Source organism: Trichosurus vulpecula, chromosome 3 (genome assembly GCF_011100635.1).
Source record: "Trichosurus vulpecula isolate mTriVul1 chromosome 3, mTriVul1.pri, whole genome shotgun sequence".
NCBI classification, from domain to species: Eukaryota; Metazoa; Chordata; class Mammalia; order Diprotodontia; family Phalangeridae; genus Trichosurus; species Trichosurus vulpecula.
The window spans coordinates 304,243,181-304,266,295 of NC_050575.1; the positions used below are offsets into that span (position 1 = coordinate 304,243,181).

Sequence of the window (23,115 nt, forward strand, 5' to 3'; positions counted from 1 at the left end):
TTTGATATTCATGACAACTCTCGGGAGATAGGTACAATTATCACCCCCATTTTGCAGATGAGGAAACTGAGGCAGACAGAGGTTAAGTCATTTGTCCAAGGTCATGGAGCAAGTGAGTGACTGAGGTCAGATTTGAACTCAGGTCTTCTTGACTCCAGGTTCTGGGATCCATCCACTGTACCACCTAGCTTCCTCTAAAAAAATTATCCTAATGACAAAACACCTGACAAGTGGTCACTGAGGTCCAGACTCTTGCCTTCTGAAAGACTGCATTCCATTTTTTAACAGTTGTGCCAGAAAGTTGTTCCTACACCACACTTAAATTTGTTATTGTTGTTTGTAAATTTCTGACTATTGTTTCCAGTCTTGTTTGCTGGGGTCACCAAAATCGATCTAATCACTCTTCCATAGGACAGCCCACCAATTATTTAAGGAGAGACATCTCTCCAATAACCCCATTTCTCTTCACCAGCTAAACATCTCCACTTTCTTCAATCAGGGTTTATTTGGCACAGACTCAAAGACACCCTTCTGGTTACCCACCTCTGGTCATTTTCAAGCTTGTCAGTATCCTTGCTAAACTGGGGCATCCAGATCCAAATACAATACATTAGGGTAAAATATGGTATGACTGTCACCCCCTTATTGCTAAAAGTTATTCCTCTGTCTCAGTTTCCTCATCTGTAATACAGGGATAATGACACCTAGTCATCATGAGGATCAAAGAACCTTATTAATGAGAAAGTGCTTTGTAAAATGTTAAGTAGGACATAGAAACAGAAATGTAGAGTACGGTAATTACCTGATTTCCAGTGGTCTATTCAAGTTTCAGGTATTGGCCAAAAAGATATAAGGAAGCAAAATATGAGGAATTCAATTTAAGAAACATATATTAAGCACCTGCTGAATGCAGTAATCAAATATACCCCCTCCCTCTCTCACACACACACACGTATATAATGCTTCTATTTTACAGGGTTTGGCTAGCGCCTAGATTCAGAGAGCTGGAGAAAGAGCCTCTGCAAAAGGTAAGTGGGAGAGAGAGAGACAGAGAGACAGGGACAGAGGCAGACAGACAGACAGACAGAGAAAGAGAGAGAGAGAGACAGAGACAAATTGAGAAAAAAAGCAGATTGAGATAGAGACAGACAAAAAATAAAGAGAGGCAGAAATCGAGAGACAGAGATAGAGAGGATCATAGTGGAGGTAATCTCGAGCAAACAGGAGGAAATGGGATCAAATGTGCACATAAAGAGGTTGGCCTTGTCAAGGAGAAAGGGCATCTTTTCATCTGCAACTCTGTCTCACTTAAATCCAATCTACAAGCATGTCCAGCCATCACCCCATGATCTCACTGGTCCTCTTTGAAAACAAAGGATGAACAGTGAAGGAAAAGATAGTGTTAGTAAGATGTCTCAGTGAAGTAAGTGAGATGAGAAAGAAGGAAGACAGAGCTCACGGCAAATGGCCTCTCTCAATTCCTTTCTGTGAAAGATATGAGGGAAGGTCTTCAGCAGAGATGAGTGAGGGGAAAGGGTGTCATTGGAGTTTTGAGAAGACATGAATAGGTTTAGAAAAGTCATTATAGACAGTGGGATAGAAAATCTATTAGGGAGATCTAGCAGAACTAGCAATTTGTAGCAGACCTAATCAACAAAATTTTTCAATTTCTTCCAGTTCCATAGGACAGTATATGGATAGAAGTGAAGGAGGAAGATTATAGGAATAATCCAAAGTTGGGGTTTGGCCAGTCAGCAATAAGACAAGGGCCATAGGATTGAAGAGTTGAGGATAATGTGAATTGAGTTGGTTCCCCAAGGAGTTAAGATAAGGAAGGGAAAAGAATATAGCCAGTGTAGGAAGGATGGTGTAAGAAGGAATTGAAGAGTGGAGCAGGTAGAAAGAATGGAGATTATCATGGGTATGCAGAGTAGGGTTATGTGTTGTAAGGCATAAAGATGTAATGATAAAATATTATGATCAGATAAAGTTATATTAGAGTTTATGAACATGGAAGTGAAACATCTGCAGGTGATGGCAAGGTCAAGGGTGTGTTCTCTATAGCTGGGGCAGAGTGGGTGAGTAGGAACCTGGTAGCATCAGTATGTGTATTCGAGCACTGCATATGAGGTCAAGAGTTAACAGCATGTATCTCCTTCTTTTCAAAAAGATACATGGAGTCAATCTCCTGGTAGACACCTCAAGGCACTTCCAAAGTCAACCTGTTAAAGGCTTTTATAGGCAAGATCCATGACCTGAAGTTAATTGTCACCAAAATAAACACAAGGTGTGGGCAGCTGAGGAGTTACTGAACATGCTTGACTCAAATGGATGAGCAAGCAAGTTTTCAGGATTTTTTTCATGGAAATGCTTTCCCCTAGTCTTTTAAATGAAGGATTCTGGGGACAAGGCTTAGACAGAAGTGGTTTTTGCAAATTGTTTGAATTTCAAGAACATAGCTCAAGCTTTGATTGCCGCCTGGTGGCTAGCATTAATATGGCATCCTGCAGCAGCCATGAAATAATCCCTTCTAGTACAAGCAACATTTCCCTCATGGAACCAAAGATGTTTCCTATGTGAATATAGCATCAAATTGAATTCTAAATCAGCTAGTAGTCCAGTACGGCTGGAATGCAGAATAAACAAAATTAGACTGAAAAGGTAGGATGGAGGCAGATTGTGGGAAATCTGAAATACCATGAAGAGTTTGTGCTTTACCCTTGAATCAATAAGGCACCATTGAAAGCTTTTGAGTAGAGAAATAATGGTCAGACTTGAGCCTTAAGAGGATTTATTCTGGATGTTACATGGAGGATGAATTGAATAAGGGAAAGACTCAGAACATGGAGGCCAATGAGGATTTAAATGTGAGTAAATTTGAACAAGAGTAATGATCTCCTGGTTGGGGAAAAGAAGGGGGGAAAGGGATGAATAGTATGAAGGTAGAATCAACAGGACCTGACAATGGAGGTTAGCAGTGCCCTCACTAGAAACAGGGAAATTTGGACAAGAGCTGGGTTTAGAGGGAAAGATGTCCAGCTCCAGTTTGGATATTTGGAGTTTAGCATGCCAGTGGAATACCAGGTAGAGACATCCAGCAGGAAGCTGTTGATGAAGAAACAGATTGAGGGCGTGTATGTGTTTGTGAGAGATGAGAAGGAGGGAGAGAAAGAAAAGAAAGAGACAGAGACAGAGAGAGAGAGAGACAAAAAGAGAGACAGAGACTGAGACAGAGAGAGAGAGGCAAAGACAGAGACAAAGAAACAGAGAGAGAAACAGAGACAAAGAGACAAAGAAGCAGAAAGACAGAGGTAGGGAGGAGAAAGTTGAGTTAGAGAGGGAGAGGAAGGTAATCCTGAATTTATTGTAATACTTAGTGCACATATGAAATTTCTTGGGTTCCAAAAAGACAATATTGCTTATATTAGAGGGGTGCCTTGAAAGTTGCTTGTTCATTCATTGTCATGTCTGACTCTTCATGACCTCTTCGACTTGTCCATGAGATGTTTTTGGCAAAGATACTGGAGGGGTTTGCTATTTCCTTCTCCAGCATGTCACCATTTTAGAAATAAGGAACTGAGGCAAATAAGGATTAGGTGACTTGCCCAGGGTCACACAGCTAGGTCACTTTTAAACTGAGATCTTCTTGACTCCAGACCTGGTGCTGTCTCCTCTGTACCACCTAGCTATCCCCTGAAAAGTTGCTTCAGGGTGCCATATTTGTGAAAGCCACTAGGTGGTGATCAAAGTTTGAGCTATACTAGTTCACTTCAAAATGCAAATTTGCAAAAAGCACCTAGCTGTCTTAGCCTTGCCCCTAGCGTCTCTAGGTTCTGAATTTAAAGTCTAGAGAAATGGATCAGTTCCCTAAATGAATTTTATCATTCTCTTGGGCATTGATTCCACTGACTTAAGTCAATCATTCTCAATCTACCAATTACCTTCTCTAGAAATCTAGAGCTAGATCAACTCCACCAATACCCTCAATTGGTGAGAGTCATGTGAGTGTGTTATTTTGTGAGGCTCAACCTGTGATTTCATTTATTTAGGGAACTCCTGGTGATGAAACTCCCTCTGCCAATGTAGCTTATCATCTACCCTACCCTACCTATCATCTGCATCTTATACTCTTGGGAAGCTATGTGAGGGCTTGAGAAGTAAAATGACCTGCCCAGGGTCATACAGCCAGTATACATATACATATACATATACACATATGTATGTATGTATATGTGTGTGTGTGTGTGTATATATATATATATATATATATATATATATATATATATATATATATATATGTATGTATGTATGTATATATGAAAGGGGATTCAAACTCAGGTCTTCCCAACCCTAAGGTCATCTCTCTATCCCATCTTGCCTTAAAAGGGACAGGGCAGAGACTGGGGGCAAGAAGAATTGGCAGTAGGACTAGGAAGCAAGAGCTTAAAAGGTGTACAGTACACCATTTAACTAGAAAACAAAGGGTCATGATAGAAGAAAGGAAAGTAAGGCCAGAATAGTGTACTGAGCTGGGAGAAGAGAGAGGGTTGGAGGTACTGGAGGCCACAGCATGGACAAAGAATAGGTTTAGGAGGAGTGAAACACAGAGAGAGACAAAAGGACAGGATTGGGATCAGAAGGGGGACTCTGAGACCACAAGCCCATGGAGGAGCTATAGTTACGGCAACCCCCCTCTTCAGCTCCCAGAATACAGGGTTTCCTTCAAAATTGAGCTCAAGTACTTCCTTCTCCATGAGGCCTTTCCAGGTCCCTGCATCTGTTAATGTCGTCTCTTCTTCCCAACTATGTGTGGTTTGCATCTCCCTGTTTAAGGTGTTTGATATGTACGGATAGGTCATCATGATTAATGCAAGCAATGAATCACAGGAAGTAGCCCCGTGTATTTGAATTTGCATCATTTGAAGTAATAATTCTGTAAAATATGATTGGTTCCAGCCAAATGGAAACATGGAGTATAAATTCAAATCTTGCAACTGCTTCATGAGCTTCATTATATGCACTAAGGAAAGGGGATCTTTTCACTTTTGTCTCTGAATCCCCAAGGCCTGCCACAATGCCTGGTATATTGTTGTTGTTTGTCCTTCATTCTCAGAGAACCAATGATATCAGGATGGTGATGTCTTGACCTTGCAAGTGAATTGGACTTGAATGAGACAGAACTGTGCAAAGTCATCAGCCTCCCTCTTTCCTTCAAAGTCATCAGAGTCCAGTGGCAAGGTATACATCAGGATGACTGGTGGTGGGGATGCAGTGGGGTAATCTTGGCCTTTTTAAGTTAAGGTCTTTTCCAGGCTTCAGCTTTCACCTGACATATACTAAGACACTGAATAAGGGCTGGCTTCCCTCCTTGCTTACTTGCCCAATGAGATTTAAGGTATAGCCAATCTGTGAGTAGCAAAGGGAGAGAGAAAATACTATTCTTAAGAGTTGAGTTAGATAAACTTGGAGGACAGAATATCTATATGGTCATGTATATTGAAGCCTACAGGCATCAAGGTAGGGGTAGGAGTAGAGAGAAAGCCTGCAAGTCATATATTGAACTCCATGGAAAGGAGAAAAGAGTGACCTAAAGATTATAGGAACAAGGATAATCTAGAGAGATGGAAGAAACCCAACAGAGAAGTTGCAGCGTACTGGAGGAAAGGGGTTTGGAAAGGAAACAAGCATTTAAATGCTTACTATAAACCAGGCACTGTGCTAAGAACTTTACAAATATTATCTCATTTGATGGTAGTAGAAAGAAGGTCTGGAGGTGGTGTTAGGGAGTAAGCAGTAGACCAAGTCCTTCCTGGCCCAGGGCTATACAGTACATAAAAGGAATAACCCACACTTGAGATGGCGATGGAGGAAATGTTGTCTTCTAGAGAATGTCTGGTTTCTATGCATACCAGAGGGAAATCTTCTGAGCATGAGATGAAAAGATCTCCAAGGAAGGGAACTTTACTAAGAATGAGGTTCCAAAGTGTATGAAGGAAGGTGAAGACAAAGGGAATATGGGTTATGGAGAGATCCAGGACTGAGCAAATGACCAATCTGGATCACAAGGATAAGGGGAGCAGAATGCAAGTGGAGAGAAAAGGATGGAGAGAAGAACCAATTAATCTAGGATCTTGTTTTCTAGGATCAGTACAAGGGCTGGGAGATTGGCTTCCGGACTTGTCACTCCAAATATCAACTATACAAATATGGGTATAAGGAACATCATGAATGAAGGTGGCTGAGAGGGCCCAGGGAATTTTGTCCATACATCTGGGTCAAGAAATTATCTAGCAACAAGTATTTTGGGGGGAATGAAATGAACTTATCATACCCCCAGGACAGTACCTTATGCCAAGATTGTCAAGAACAAAGAACATGAAGATCTTCTGCCAATCTTTGAGTCCATAAAATCACACATATGTTCATCGAGTACCTGAAGGCTCATAATCTTTTTTCTCTTTGTTTCTACTAAAGTTCTTTCTTCTCTCTCTCTCTCTCTCTCTCTCTCTCTCTCTCTCTCTCTCTCTCTCTCTCTCAAACCCACATCACCAGGCATCCAGATCATTCCCTAGGTACCTTCTCTGCTGAGTAGGTCAATGTTCTACAAGGATTTATATCCACAAATTCTCATCTCTAAATGGATTTCATTTCTTTCCATCTGAGGGGTATTTGCTACCAGACTTACCCATTTGGATCCTTTTTCTTCCAGTTTGTCAGGACTAAATCTGAGTGCACCAGGATGGGGGGCAGACCCAAGGTTCGAGAGACTTCCACAAAGGGAAGGGCCAAGTTTCTCGGCAGAACCTGTTAGACACAGACACAGGCAGATGTATAGTCTGGAAACCCTGTGGGACCTTATCGTAGGGCCCCCCAGTGGCAGCTGGGGGCAATCTAGCTTAGAATTAAATCTACCCCCCCCCACCCCTGCCCCTGCCAGGTCCTAAAGGGCATAATTGGGAACAAGAGGTAGAAAGAATGTGAAAGGAAGCTATTTCAGCTAGATACATGGAAACAATTATCTCCCACCTCTCTCTGTCTCTCTGTGTCTCCATCTCTGTGTCTCTCTGTGTCTCTCTTTCTCTCTCTCTCTCTCTCTATGTCTCTCTCTCTCTCTCTCTCTGTCTCTCTCTCTCACACATACACACACACACACACACACACACACACACACACACACACCATACTAGTTCAGGCTGCTTGATATTGTGATAACTTTCTTATATTTCATTCTACCTTCACACTCTCCCACCTTCAATCCATCACTCTTCCTGCTAACATTCCCATCTCATTGTGATCTCTTTAATATCAATGGCCATGGCTTATCTAAGGTCTGCATCCCTCCTACCGCCTAGCAAAGCACTTTACACACACAATTGGTAGACTGAAAGGGTTTGCCCTCATTGAGAATGCTTAGGAAGAGGGTGGGTGATCTTTAGTTATACTCTGTAGTCACAACCCTTTTCCAGGTGTGTGTTTGACTAGCCGATGCTAAGGTCTTTTCTTACTCTGAACTTCAGTCATTCTAGGATTCTTGATTTGATCAAGGTCATGTCTAGTTAGCAAGTGTCAGAGCTAAGTCAATATTCTGACTCTCTGTACTACTTTAAAATGAAGGGAAGATATTCATGCAACATCCTATAAGTGGCAAAGGCTGCTTAGTAAAGGGCTACAGCTTTGTATCTGTTGTTTTCAAAAGGTTCAAATAACATTTATAGTCTAGGAGGAAGATGTGAGGTATGCAGTCAGACAATTAGGATTTATTAACGACCTTCTATGTGCCAGGCACTGTTCCAAGCACTGGGGATACAAAGGAAGGGCGGAGGGAGTATCTACTCTCGAGTTGTTGACAACCTAACAGTACACAGATCATGGAATTAAGGTAACGATCAAATCAGTAGGGAAGTAAGAAGACCTGAAGTTCAAAGGGAGAAGGGACATTGCTCACTTGGGGGAATCAAAGAAGGCTTTGTGGAGGCTGGGGCATAGAACTAGGGCATAGAAAACAGCACTAACAAGGCACAAAGGCATGAAAACATGAGGCATTTATAAAGAATGGGGCTTAGCTGGACTGTAATGATAATAAGCAGCATTTATGTGGCTCTCCAAGGTTTGCAATGCACTTACCTGTTATCTCATTTGATCCTCATGGCAACCCTGTGAGACAGGTGTTATAATTCCCATTTTACAGATGAGACAACTGAGGCAGAAAGAGGTCAAGTGACTTGTCCAGGGTCATAGAACTAGGAAGTATTGGAAGCAGGATTTGAATTTCTGGTCTCCTGACTCCAACTTCTACACTCTACCCAATGTACCATCACAAAACAGGATGTTGAAAGGGAGAAAAGGCTGTAAAGGCTGGGTTGAACAAGCAGTGGGAGGCCTTGAATGCATGGGTGATGAATTTGTATTTTGCCCTGTGGGCGATTGGGGACCAGTGTGAAGGGTTTCGACCAGAGAAGTTTGATGACTGGATCTGTGATTAAGGAAATCCTTACCAGTGAAAGAATGGGGAGCAGAAGGGATGGAAACATATTGTCACAGCTCAGTCATGTGGTATTCAGGGCTCTACTAGAGTAAAAGAGAGAGAAGACCATAGAAAATATAGAGGGTATAGAATAGGCTTGGTCACTGGTTGGCAAGGGAGAGGGAAGAATCGCCAGTGATGTTAACAGGGTTTTGAACATGGGCATTATGGGAGACAATGTGTTTGAAATCAATTGATGGAAGACAACCATGTTTCCTTCTAACATGTCCCTCACTGCTACTGTCAAAGATAGAATTCTTGATCCTTGATCCTATTTCAATTTGATTCAGAAGACACTTATTCTGTACCTGCCATATACAAGGTACGATGCTAGGTTCTATGGATATAAAGACAAAAAAATGTTCCAATCCTGCCCCAGAAAGATGTGTCTTCTACTGGGAGGATATACCATGTGTAGAGAGATAGTAAATACAAGGTAATTTGAGGAGGAATATGTCACTAACAACTAAGAGGATTAAAGAAGTCTTCATGGAGGAGGTGGTCTCTGAGATAAGGTTTGAAGTAAAATTAAAATTCTATAAGGAGGTATACTGATAGTTCAAGTATATGGGAAATAACTTGTGCAAATACTTGGAGGTGAGAGATGGAATATTGAGTTTAGGAGAAAGTTTGTCCAATTTGGCTAGAACATAAAACATAGGCGAGGAAGTGATAAAATATCAGATGGGAAAGGTGATTGTGGAAGGACTAGACTGTCAGGCTGGGGAATATAATTATATGTTATACAAGAAGCAATAGGGAGGGAACAACCGAATATTTCTGAGCAGGCATAACACGGTCAAATATGTCCTTAAGAAGATTATTTTTCTGGTTAGATGAAGGATAGATTGAATACAGGCACAACCAAGGAGCATATTGTCTAATTAGGAGGATGGTAAGGGCAGGCAGGAAGCTAGAGAGGTGAACCTGGAGTCAAGAAGACCTGAGTCCGAGTCTGGCCTCAGACACTTACTTGTTTTGCAACCCCAGGCAAGTCACTTAACTTCTGTCTGCCTCAGTTTCCTCATCTATAAAATGAAGATAATAATACCTTCCAGTGTTATTGTGAGGATTAAAATGAGTTAATGCCTTTGATTTGCAAGCCTTAAAGCATTATCAATGCTAGTTATCATCGTCGCCATCATCATTATTGACTCTGTATGCTATGTTAATTGTACTGGTAAGACCACTAGACTAAGATTCATGAGGTCTGGATTCTAATAACAGTTACTAATTATGTGACCTTGGTCAAGTCATTTAATCTCTTGAGATATCAGCTGCCTCGTCTGTGAATGGAGATCATATAAGCCCTACCTTCCAAATGGGATTTTGAGGATCACATGAGATGATACAAGTTAAAATGCTTTGAAGAAAGCATGCTCTTAATAATTCTTGGGGGTTGCTTTGAATCATTCTTACTTCCGAAGGCCAAAAAATAGGATGAATGAGCCTGATTTCATAACTCCAATAAGCGGTACTTGGAACCCTGACCATCTCATTCTTCCCACTCCCTCTCCAAGCATCCCCAAGAAAACACACAAAAAGCAGAGAGTCTCCCTTGGCTGATGGTAGCATCGCTATTGGAAACTTAGAAAGAGAATAACAGTGGCATGGAATCTCCCTCGAGGGCTTAAGGCCCATCAATGGTCAGCTTCAGGAAGAGAGTCCAAGCTTCATACGTCTTACCTTAGGAATGTTATTTTCTCCTTCCTGCCAGATGTATCCCATTGTGATGAAGCTAAGCAGCAAGTGGGCCAAGTATTGCTCTCGATGACCTTTCAGGAGGTGACAGCTTAGTAAGGGCATCTGTCCAAGAGAAATTCTCGAGTTGGGAGAGGGACCAGGAAAAGGAAAGGGAGGAAAGAATGAAGTAGGGTTTGGGTGGTGTTGATAAAAGCAGAGATGGAAAATGGCAAGAGGGGAAAGAGTAGAGGAAGAGAAAGGAATGTGGGACAGGAAGGGAGAAAAGAAAAGGTCTGGCTTGCTGCTGAGAAACTGAAAAATATTGTGTTCACCTGCTCCATCCCCTACTCCCTGATCCTACAACCTGGGGTAGCCCCAGATAGTACAGGCAGAATAGGCAGGTGATGACAAAATTTCTTTTTTTAATTAAATTTTATTTTACCAGAACACAAATACAAAAATAGAAAAAAGAGATAAAAACATATCATAAACTTAAATATTGAAACTTAAATATAAAGTAAGAAAGAAAAAAGCATGTCATGTGCATAGCAGAACATAGGAGAGGATTCAAAATATGTAACAATAAATTTTCATTTCAAGAAAGCCTGTATGATAAATAGTACACCTTGTGTTGAGAATTGTCCATCTTTTCTTTGCTTCCTTGTGTTTTCTTTTGTTCTCTGCTGTGCACTTTTTAACTTTGTTCTTTCTCCCCTTCCCCCACCCCCCAGAAGGCTACAATATAATTTAGATATTTCTTGATATATATACACACATAGAGATATATACATACACATACATATATACCTGTGTATATAGACATATACTTTCCCAAACATAATCTACTCCTGATCTTTGTTTTTTATGTTTGTACATATCTTTTGTTTCCTATCCTTCCTGCCTCCTCTACTTTACTTCTACCTGCTAGACTGCCTTCCTATTAATTGCCTTCCCCCCTCTAAGGATCCTTTTTCTATCCCCCCATTCCCATTAATCTAAACTCCCTTTACCTATTCCTTCATTCTCCCCTCTAAAAATTCCTCCCTTGTCCTAATCCTTCCCTTGTCCTCTCCCCGCTCACTAAACCCCTACTATTTTATTTCTTCTAAATTTAGAAGACTTTTATACTCTTCTAAACACATATGTATTGTTCCGTCTTAAACCCATTCCCAATGAAAGTAGGTTACCAGAACTACCAGCCCTCCTCCCCCGTCTAAATCCTCTGTATCCTTTCTTCTTCTTGCACCTCTCTTGTATAAAATAGTTACTCTTTTTAGCTGTTTCTAAATGGTTTTACTTTTAAAATTCATATCATAGTCAGGTTTATCCCACTTTTTCTTATAAGCTCAACAATTATTAATAAGAATGTTAGACATACATTTTACATTTTATGTTATATAAAAGGTAAGCAGTCTGTTCTTGTAAATCCTTTATAGTCAGTCTTTGGTATGTACCTTACGTGTCTCTTAGTTCTTGTATGTCGAATCTTCTATTGAGGATTTTTTTTAACAAAGTCTTGAAAGTCTGGGGGAAGTTTGTCAAATGTCCATTTTTTTTTCCATTCAAGATAATACTGAAATTTGAAGGGTATGATATTTTTGGCTGGAGCCCCAAGTCTTTTGTTCTTTGATATATTGTGTTCCAAGACCTGCGGTCCTTTAATATCTCTGCTGCTAGGTCTTGTGTAATTCTAATTGTGGCACCATCATATTTGAATTGTTTTAATCTTGATGCTTTTAATATTTTATCCTTGATCTGGGGATTTTGGAATTGACTGTGATATTCCTATGAGTTTTTCTCATAGGATCTCTTTTAAGTGGTGTTAGATGGATTTTTTCTACTTCTACTTCCCTGTCTTGTTCTAATGCTTCAAGATGATTTTTCTTTAATTATTTCTTGTTTATTGTATCAAGATTCTTTTTTTTTTTTGATCATAGCTTTCAGTTACTCTGATTATTTTTATGTTTTCTATTCTTGATCTATTCTCCAAATCTGTTGTTTTTCTTATAAGATGTTTCACTCTCTTCTATTTTTTTTCATTATTCATGTTTTGTTTAAGTATTTCTTGATCACTTATAATTTCAGTGGCTTCACTTTGCCCAATTCTAATTTTCAAGGTATCATTTTCCTCCTTGAGATTCTGGATCTCCTTTTCTAATTGGTTGACTTTCCTTTCATAACATTCTTGTTTTTCTTAGATTATTTTTATCTTTTAGTTTTTTCCTCCATCTGTGTCATTTGATTTTTAGAGCCTTTTTTAAGATCTTCTATAAATTCTTTTTTGAGCAAGTGACGATTTAACGTTGCTCTTTGGGTATTTCTTTACTTCGATGTCCTCCTCTGAAGACAAACCCCAGTCATCTCTAATCCCTGTAATAGGCTTCTATGGTTGGATTCTTTCTCCTTTGCCTATGCATATTTTTTTGTGGTAATAACTTGATTTTCATGATCACCTCTAGCCCTGGGGTATGGGAAATGGTGCCTCTTGCCCCAGATCTTCAGTTTCCTCTAGCCTGGAACCAAAGCCAAAACTCCAACTTCCTGTAAGTGCCCACAGCCAGGGGCCTTCTGCCCAGCTGCTTCTGCACTCACCAGGAGTGTGCTGGTTCCTTCTTGCCCCCACTGCTCTTCACGACATAGCTGGGTCTGGCGTTCTTCTTCAGGAGAGGTTCCCGCAATCTTCCTGAGCTCAAACGTAACTCCTCTCACTATCCTGGCGGTAAAATGTTCCAGCGGCTGGGGCTGAGGCAGCCTCTCAAACCAACCAACCCCAGGGCTTTCCGCTTGTTGTTAAAACCTAACCTGGAGGTGTTTACTCCTCACAGTGACTAAACTCAGTCCTGGGGTTCTTCTTCAGATCTTCTCAGACTGTCCCTGGAAGATCTTGGTTGTGCCCCTATTCTTCTTTGTCTCCACCCCACTTCGTTCACCCTAACGTGCTATTTTAACACTTTTGTGGGGGAAAATCTTGAGAGCTTGGAATTTTCTGACCTATTCTGCCATCTTCCCAGAATCCTCTCCCCCATGACAGAATTTCCTGAGGAAGATCAAATAGACTCCACCATTGTCTAACTGTTCTCTCCTTAGCTTCCCCCAACACACAGTCATGCTGTCGTTGTTTGTCCTTTGTTTTTGGTGAAGACCAATGGCATCATGGGTTGATGTCTTGACTTGTGTGTGAATTGAATTTAAGTGAGGTACAAAGTTGTCAGCCTCACTCTCTCTTCCAGAGTCATCAAAGTCCAGTGGCAGGATGAGTGAAGATGACCAGTAATGACCCAGGATGCTGTAGATGACCTTGACATCTCCAATAACTGGCCAAGCTCTAAGCACTCCACAGCACCTGCTTCAGCTACTTCCATGGCTGTTGGAACAAACTGTTCTCATCTACCCACACAAACATCTCCCTAACTCACCAACAGGTTTGAGTCCGTCAGTTTTGTCGGTCACTATCAAGCTGGTTTAGCCCAGCTAATAAAAACCACCTAGTTACCCTCTTGGGCAACTAAGTGGTATAGTGGATAGAGGGCTGGGCCTGGAATCATAAAGACCTAAGTTCAAATTCAGCTCAAATGCTTACTAGCTGTGTTACCCTAGACAAGTCACTTAACTCTGTTTGTCTCAGTTTCCTCATTTGTAAAATGAGCTAGAGAATGAAAAGGCAAACCACTCCAGTATATCTGCCAAGAAAACCCCAAATGGAGTCACAAAGAGTCAGAAATAACTGAACAACAGCTACTTCTTCTCCCCTCTATCTTACTGAACAACAACAGCTACTTCTTCTCCCCTCTATCTTTATTTTTTCCCTTTATAATCCTATCTGTTCCCATAGGCTCAATAATTACCTCTATGATGATGAGTCCTATAGCTATATATCTCTACCTTAATCTCCCTCCTGAACTCTGTCTAATACTACTAACTATATTCTGGATATTTCCACCAGGATGTTCCATAGCCATGTCAAAGTCAACATCTACAAAATTAACTTTTACCTGCTCTCTCAAAATTGCTCCTCCTTCCAGCTTCCCTATTTCTGCTGATGGCATTAATGGGGTGCTTGTGCTTGGACCCTAATTCTAACATCACATTTCCCCTTAGCCTCTGCCTGGGTGCCTGTGCCTGAACTCCAGCTCTAAAATCACATATCTCCCTAGCTTCAAAGCATTGGCCCAGACAGCCTCTCTCCAGTTCAAGGACAGCATGCCTTACCAAAACAACTAGTTCTCAAAACATATTCTTTCCCAAGCAGCCTCTCTCTAGCTAAAGAGCAGCGTGCCCCAAAGTTATCTCTGCTTCTTTCTCAGTAAGCAGCTATGCCCAATTATAGATTGATTTCCAGATGACACACTGAGTCTCACATGTACCCTAGACATAGTCAAATATATACTCCCTTACGTTAATCTTGTCTAACAAGACACGTGATGGAGTCCACCTGGATATTCCCAGTCAGCCGTGAACTTTTGGTGACTTAGTGACATTTCATAGCAAAAACGACACCCACAGGTAGCCCCCCTTTGGGCTATTTCCCAGTGAACTCTGGGTAAGATGCCTGTGCAGTAGATACAAAAAGTACATGTTCCTTTAAGAACTGACCACCCCTTAATCAGGCCTAAACCACTCCCTAATCCCACCCCAAAACACCTAATTGACAGGATTAATCCCTAAATCTTGTACTTAAATTCCCTGTAGCCCAGTGTGGTTGCAGGTTCCCTAAGAACTCTTGCCTGCTTTATTTACATAAAGCATAATAAATCCTTGCCTCTTTGACTTAAAGAATGCTTGGGTCCAAGAATTCATTCCAGGAGACCTGGGAACTTTGGTTTGGGATTCCTACATCCCTGGGGTTCATTTCTCCCTCAACATCATGAACTTCTCTGTTGTTCACTCGCAAGGCCTCTGGAACAACCTTGAACCTTCCTTCTTCCTCACCTTCATCTCTAATCAGCTGTTAAAGCTTCTTTCTTTTACCTCCACAATATCTTAGCATCCATCCTCTCTTCTGTTCTCACCTGTACTAGGCACTGGAGGAAATACAAAAATGAAAAACCTTCATTCAGTCTTTCTTAACATTGAGCAACTGGATTATTTTAATAGCTTCTTAATCAGCAATCTGCGCTGCCAATCTCTCTTTTATCTAATATATTCTCCACACAATTGTAAAACTAATCTTCCTAAGGCATAGATCTGACCTTCTAATTCCTCTGCTCAAAACCTTTAAATGAAACCCTTTTATCTCTTGGAAAAAAAATACAAACGCCTCAACCCAGAATTCCAGAAGCTACCTTTTCAGAACTATTTCTCTCTAGTCTCCTTTATACTCCACCCCTCTGTTGCAACAATTCGGCTAGCAGCTGCTGTGAGGGTAAAAGACCAACACAAGTCCAATAACAAGAACACTGCCAGCACAGGTTCTTTAGATCTCCTTTACTAAGGAAAGTAACATGAAGGGGTTAACAATCTTATTTTAATCCAACATATACATATAAAATCACTTAGTTCAGGAGGAAAAGCCAGCAACCTGAACTTCAGAGCAAATACAAATACAAACATACATTAGAAACAGACCAAGTCACAATTCATAGTTACCAAAAAGCATCAGCATCTGAGTTCATGAGCCAGGGAGCTCGACGACAGCTGGGTCAGAGCTCAAAAGGAGAATGCTACCCTCTGGGTTTATATATCTTGTTCAGGGTCAAAGGCAAGTCACACATGGGACTCACCCACGTGACCTAAAAGCATCACAAAAATTCGACTTAAACTCACATGGTCTAAAAGCCTCTGATGTCACAAACATGTCACTCAAACCCACGTAAACTAGGCTTTCCCTTGAGGTAAGGAGGTCATCAAGGACTCCTAATTTAATCAAAGAAATAAGGGCCAAACTCTTCAAGGGCACTTGGTTGAATAAGTGCTAAAAGCCCTCCTTAATTGCCAATACACCCTCCCATACACACACACTAGATTATATCCAAACTATACTAATATTCTCCCTAATTAGTCCTATCTCTATGCATTTTTATGGGCTATCTCCTATGTGTGAGAACATTGTCCCTTTACTGAAATCCTATAATTCTTTTTAAATCCTCCATGAAGGGATCCATGATTCATATGAACATAGGATCATATGTTCAGAGCCATATGGGACCTTAAAGCCGGTTGAATCAAATACTTTCATTTTAATAGATGAGGAAAGTAAGGCTCAGAGAGGTTATTTGTCACAGGTTTCCATACCTTAGCTGGTGTCTGAGGTGGGATTCCTCCAGGTGAAAATGATCCCAGTGCAATGCTGAAGCTGACTCATTAAGGGACACAAGAGTTGATTGTTAAGTTTTCAATGTGAGCCTTGGAAATTGGAAAATGCTGCAAATCAGGTGTTGATTTATTATTTTGTTGGTTACATAGACTTAAGAAAGTGATAAAGAAAATGTTAATTATGCGTATTAAACTTAAAGTGTGTCATGAGTCTACATTTTTAGACACACATACCTACACACACTGAGAGCTGATTGTTAAATATTTACTAGCTCAACACTGGGTTTCTCCCTCCTCATATTTCTTCTAGTGCTTCATCTATATATTCTTTTTTGCCTTTACCTCATGCTATCTTATGTCACAGTAATATGTATATGTATCTTTTCTCCTCTGAGAAAAGCAGTATCAGTTGTTTTTCATTGTTTTTTATTTTTGTATTTCCTCCAGTGCCTAGCACAGGGCCTTACGTAGAGATGGTACTCGGTAAATGCTTGTTGAATCAAAAGTTTAAGGTAAAGGAGGTATTTAGAGACAGAGGGCCCTTTCTTGCCTGCAGTGAAATAATACCACTGGGTGTCCAACCCCCCACCATGTGTATGCACACACCCACATACATATTATGGAGACTCTTTATTGACCCAGCGGGTCCTTGAGGGCTGAATGCAGAGAAGGAAGAGAGAAGCAGAGTCAGGAGAAGAGGAGAAGAAAAGGAAAGATAGGGTGAGGAGGAGGAGAAAGAGAAATAAGGATGAGAGGCAGAAGGGTGAAGGAGAAAGACAGACAGAGGCAGAGACAGGAGAGAAGAAAGACAGTAAGATCGAAAGTGGAAGTTACCACATCCACTCTGACTCGGAGCTGATGACTCTCAATCATGAGAGGCAAATTCCTGGCTATTTCCATCCAGGGCATGTAGTAATGGGAAAGTTCCTTCTGTGTGTAAAACAAAGACAAATACTTCAGTACATTGGCAAATCTTGGAATACCCACCCAAGTTCTGCTAGCTAATTACGTCTAGATTTCGATTTTGAGATGCTAGGAAACAGGCTGTTTCCAGCAAACAAAGCATGAAAGATTTCAAAGCAGTGTTCCTATTTCGCAATCTTCCTTACATCACGTATTTAAAAAACAAAATCTTTATTGCAATAACAGTAACCATCTGCAACTACAAAAGTTCATATGCACAAACAAGAAGAAAACAAGTAACAAAATAATAAACTTTCATAGTTTAAGAAAGATTTAAAATGCATCTTTTAATTTTAATGAAGCAGTTTGATACTTATCCAATTTCATCTAGTTCATTTCCTTGTTCCCTTCTGAATCTATTTTCATTTTTTCAAGTTTTATTACTCTTGTTTTTTTTAAATACATTACCCTTGGGAAATTTTTCAGTGCTTTTATGAATACAGTCCCCATAAGCCTCTGCTCTCTCTGAAACAAAGACGTATCTTTTTAACATAGGTGTTCTTCTGGTAATGCTGAATGACTACCAGTCATAGAATACCACAATCTCTAAAGAATTCGAGTGGAGGGTCCCTCCAGGAGCAGGAAATGAGCACATGAGGTTACAACCCAACACCAAATAAACTTTATGCAGGAGAAATAGCATGAAAGATGTCATGGGGGGGGGCAGGGCGGAGGATGCTGTTGGACAAAAAAAAGATGGCTCAACTAGTCATATAAGGAAACCAAGGGGAAAGTAACAGAAACCTGTTTGGTCCATTAGTATCTACCCAACATTAAAGGGGCTAGAACATTCACAGAAAAACATCAGTTAGATCCCAGTTCATGATTCATTTATTCATTAGGTAAGCATTTAGTAAATGTCTACTAAAGGTCAGGCACTACGCTAGGCATTTGAAAAAATGACTGAAAGGAAATAGTTCCAGCCCTCAAAGAATCTCTGTTCTACTGGGAGAAGGAAATGTATAGAAAGATAATACAAAGTGAATATAAAGAGATTTCAGTGGCTTTTTGGAGCTCTTTTGCCATTTGAGTTAGTCTATTTTTAAGGTGTTGTTTTCTTCAATATATTTTTCAGTATTTTTTGGATCTCCTTTAGCAAGTCATTGACTTGTTTTTCATGATTTTCTCGCATCATTCTCATTTCTCTTACCAATTTTTCCTTTACTTCTCTAACTTGCTTTTCCAAATCCTTTTTGAGCTCTTCCATGGCCTGAGACCAGTTCATGTTTTTCTTGGAGGCTTTTGTTGTAGGCTCTTTGACTTTGTTGACTTCTTCTGGCTGTATGTTTTAGTTTTCTTTGTCACCAAAGAAAGATTCCAAAGTCTGAGTCTGAATCTGATTGCGTTTTTGCTGCCTGGCCATGTTCCCAGCCAATTTACTTGACCCTTGAGTTTTTCAGTGGTGTATGACTGCTTGCAGAGTGAAGAGTACTATGTTCCAAGCTTGGGGGGATGTGCTGTTGATTTCAGAGATACTACAGCCAGCTCTGCCACACCAGCACTCCTCCTTTCCCAAGAACCCCCAACCCAGACTGGACTTAGATCTTCAGCAGGCTCTACACTCCTGCTCTGATCCACCACTTAATTCCTCCCACCAGGTGGGCCTGAGGCCAGAAGCAACTGCAGCTGTAGTTCTGTAGCTACCCACCTCCGCTGGCCCCGGGCGGGGGGCGGGGCCGGGGGCAGGGGGTGGCTGAACCACAAACTCTATCACCCTGTTGCCAGCAGCTTTTCCCACTAACCTTCTCTGTTGTTTTTGGCGTTTGTGGGTTGAGAAGTCTGGTAACTGCCACAGCTCACTGATTCAGGGCACTAGGGCCCGCTCCCCCCGGCTCCTGGTCTGGTTGTTCCGTGCTGCCCATGCTGGGCTATGCTCTGCTCTGCTCCCAGCTCCGTGGGAGATAAACCTTACCCAGAGACCATCCAGGCTGTCCTGGGCTAGAGCTCTACTTCCCTCTGCTATTTTGTGGGTTCTACAGTTCTTCTCTGTTGTCTTTGGTGTTTGTGGGTTGAGAAGTCTCGCAACTGCTGCAGCTCACTGATTCAGGGCACTAGGGTATGCTCCGCCTGGCTCCTGGTCTGGTTGGTCCGTGTGGCCCACTCTGGACTCTGCTCCGCTCCCAGCTCTGTGGGGGAAAGCCCTCACCCAGCAACCATCCAGGCTGTCCTGGGCTGGAGCCCCTCTTCCCTCTGCTATATTGTGGGTTCTGCAGTTCTAGAATTGGTTCAGAGCCATTTTTTATAGGTTTTTGGAGGTACTTGGCAGGGAGCTCATGCTAGTCCCTGCTTTCCAGCCACCATCTTGGCTCCACCCCCCAATGAATCCTATTTTGGACATGTTGAGCTTAAGATGCTCCATAGACAGTTGGATATGTGAGTCTAGAAGTTAGAAGAGAGGATAGGGCTGGATAAGTAGAGCTTACAATCATCAGCACAGAGACAATAATTGAATCAAGAGAGAAGGAAGAAGGAGATATCTAGGTCAGATTAGCAAGCATGACCTTCATGAAGATCCAGAAAAGGAGACAGGAAGCGTTTGACAGGAAGGGGTGATACAGGAGAGAACAATGTCACAAAAAAACTAGAGAGAACAGAGTAACAATGAGAAGATGATTGACAGGGTCAAAGGGTGGCTAGACTTCAAGAAAGATGAGGACTGAGAATGGTGATTGTCTAGAACTTTAGAGAAGACTGTTTCAGTTGAATGATGAGATCAGAACTCTGACTATAGAGAGTTAGTATATACAGACAGCCTTCTCAAGAAGTTTAGCTGCAAAAGAGATGAGACATATGAGACAATAGTTAGGAGGGAGTTTTGTAACTAGAATTTAGTTAGAAAACTCTTTAAGACTTAAATATATATATAATATACACTTATAATATATGCATATAACATCCCATTTGATCATTATAACAATCCTATTTTTGCTGTTGGTTAATTGTTTCAGTCATGTCAGACTCTTCATGACCCCACTTGGGATTTTTTTGGCAAAGATCTTGGAGTGGTTTGCTGTTTCCTTCTCCAAGCAATCTTGTTAGGTAGGTGCTACTATTAGCATTATGACCATTTTATGAATGAAGCAATTGAGGCTAAAGGACTTGCCTAGGTCAATATCTAAATATCTAAGGCAAGATTTTAACTCAGATCTTCCTGACTCCAAGTCTAGTATTCTTACTCACTGAACCACCTAGCTGTAGATAGAATTTTCATAGCTTTTAGACCACCTTTTAAAAGAAGAAATTATCATTAAGACCAGTGAAGAAATTATTTCTTTGGGCAGAGGAGAGAGAAAGAGAAAGAACTTTACCACTCATTTATGTGACAGTGCTCCTTGGCTTCCCAGAAACCCCAAATTTTATCTCCCTTCTCCATATTGAAGTTATCCAGGCTCCACTCTCAAAAAAAATCAAAGGTCAATATGAAGGTCAGGGGCTCACACTTTTGGAGCTTTGCCAGGGAAGCTGATCTACAAATTTGTCCTGAATTGTTTGTGGTGACTATTACATTAAAGTACTATTTTGGTGGGGAGGGCAGAGCCAAGATGGCAGAGTAAAAGCAGGGACTTGCTTGAGCTCTCCTCCAAACCGCTCCAAATATCTATAAAAATGACTTAACAAATTCTAGAGCAGCAGAACCCACAAAATGACAGAGTCAAACAAATTTCCAGCCCAAGACAACCTGGAAGGTTGACAGGAAATGTCTGTTGCACAAGTCTGAGGGAGGACCACAGTCTAGCATGGGCCATGCCAGCACAGAATAGGCCCTAGCAAACCTGGAACAGGCCTCAAGGGACAGAATCACTGGCCACTGTGGCAGTTTCCAGACTTCTCAATCACAAATGCCAAAGACAAGTTAGGTCAGTAGGAAAGGTCTATTGGACCTGGGTAAGAAAAGAGCACCATCTGGCCCTAGCCCCAGGGCAGCAACAGCAGCACCAGGAGCTGCTTCTGGAGCTCTCAGCCCACAGACACTGTAGGGATTAAGCAACTGATCAGAGGGGGATTGCAGGGATCTCTTTGCTGATGATGAGGCAGGATTCTCTTGCTTTGCCCTGCTTGGATCTGGTTCACAATCCTGAGTGGCAGTCCTGGGGCAAGGAGGAGCCCTGGCATGATGGAGCTTGTGGCAGTGGTGGAGACAGAATCCTTCTCACAGTTCCAAGGCAGAAAAGAGTGCTTGTGGTCACTCTGGTCTGTGAGTAAACACCTCTCCTTTGATCTTATGCAGAAGAACTAAAACTTTAAAGGTCCCTAGAAGCAGCTCTGAAAACAGCTGAAGCTTGGGACAGTACCCTCTACACAGTAGAAGCAGACTCTTAGCTTAACAAAGAGTTAAAAAGTCAGATAATTGGCTGGGAAAATGAGCAAACAGCAGAAAAAAACTCATACTATAGAATATTACTTTGGTGACAGGGAAGACCAAAACATACAACCCAAAGAAGACAACAAAGTCAAAGCTCCTACATCCAAAGCATCCAAGAAAAATATGAATTGTTCTCAGGCCATGGAAGAGCTCAAAAAGGAGTTTGAAAATCAAGTAAGAGATGTAGAGGAAAAATTGGGAAGAGAAATGAGAGTGATGCAAGAAAATCATGAAAAATCAGTCAACAGCTTGCTAAAGGAGACCCCAAAAATGCTGAAGAAAATAACACCTTAAAAATAGACTAACCCATATGGCAAAAGAGGTTCAAAAAGCCTCATGAGGAGAAGAATGCCTTTAAAAGCAGAATGGGCCAAATGGGAAAGGAAGTGAAAAAGCTCACTGAAGAAAATAATTCCTTAAAAATTAGAATGGAGCAAATGGAAGCTAATGACTTTATAAGAAATCAAGAAATTATGAAACAAAACCAAAAGAATGAAAAAATAGAAGACAATGTGAAATATCTCATTGGAAAAACAACTGACCTGGAAAATAGATCCAAGGAGATCATTTAAAAATTATTGGACTACCTGAAAGCCATGATAAAAAAAAAGAGCCTAGACATCATCTTCCAAGAAATTATCAAGAAAAACTGCCTTGATATTCTAGAACCGGAGGTTAAATAGAAATGTAAAGAATCCACTGATCACCTCCTGAAAGAGATCCCTAAAGGAAAACTCCTAAGAATATTGTAGCCAAATTCAAGAGTTCCCAAGTCAAGGAGAAAATATTGCAAGCAGTCAGAAAGAAACAATTCAAGTATTGGGGAAACACAATCAGGATAACACAAGATTTAGCAGCTTCTACATTAAGGGATCTGAGGACTTGGAATATGATATTCTGGAGATGAAAGGAGCTAGGATTAAAACCAAGAATCACCTACCCAGCAAAACTGAGTATAATCTTTCAAGGGGGGAAATAAACATTCAATGAAATAGAGGACTTTCAAGCATTCTTGATGAAAAGACCAGAGATGAATAGGAAATTGGGCTTTCAAATATAAGACTCAAGAGAAGCAAGAAAAGATAAACAGAAACTCATAAGGGACTTATTAAGTAGAACTGTTTACATTCCTACATGGAAAGATGATATTTGTAACTCCTGAGACCTTTCTCAGCATTAGGGTAGTTGGAAGGGATATCTATATAGATAGAGGGCACAGGGTGAGTTGAATATGAAGGGATGATAGCTAAAAAAATAAAATTAAGAGATGAGAGAGGAATATATTTGGAGGAGTAGAAAGGGAGAGGTAGAATGGGATAAATTATCTCAC

General features: G+C 41.0%; 1 protein-coding gene across 4 annotated transcripts in view; it reads right to left on the minus strand.

Moving 5' to 3' along the window:
* IDO2 (indoleamine 2,3-dioxygenase 2) overlaps positions 1–23,115 on the minus strand; it is a 73,248-nt gene that overhangs the window by 41,493 nt on the left and 8,640 nt on the right. For 3 of the 4 annotated variants that reach the window (XM_036752909.1, XM_036752908.1, XM_036752911.1), the window contains 4 exons: positions 17,294–17,389; positions 10,211–10,330; positions 6,686–6,804; positions 803–817 (listed from right to left, as the gene is read on the minus strand). In XM_036752909.1, the coding sequence (XP_036608804.1) occupies positions 803–817; positions 6,686–6,804; positions 10,211–10,330; positions 17,294–17,389 (350 nt within the window). The remainder of the gene's footprint in view (positions 1–802; positions 818–6,685; positions 6,805–10,210; positions 10,331–17,293; positions 17,390–23,115) is intronic. The other variant, XM_036752910.1, reaches the window with a different exon arrangement.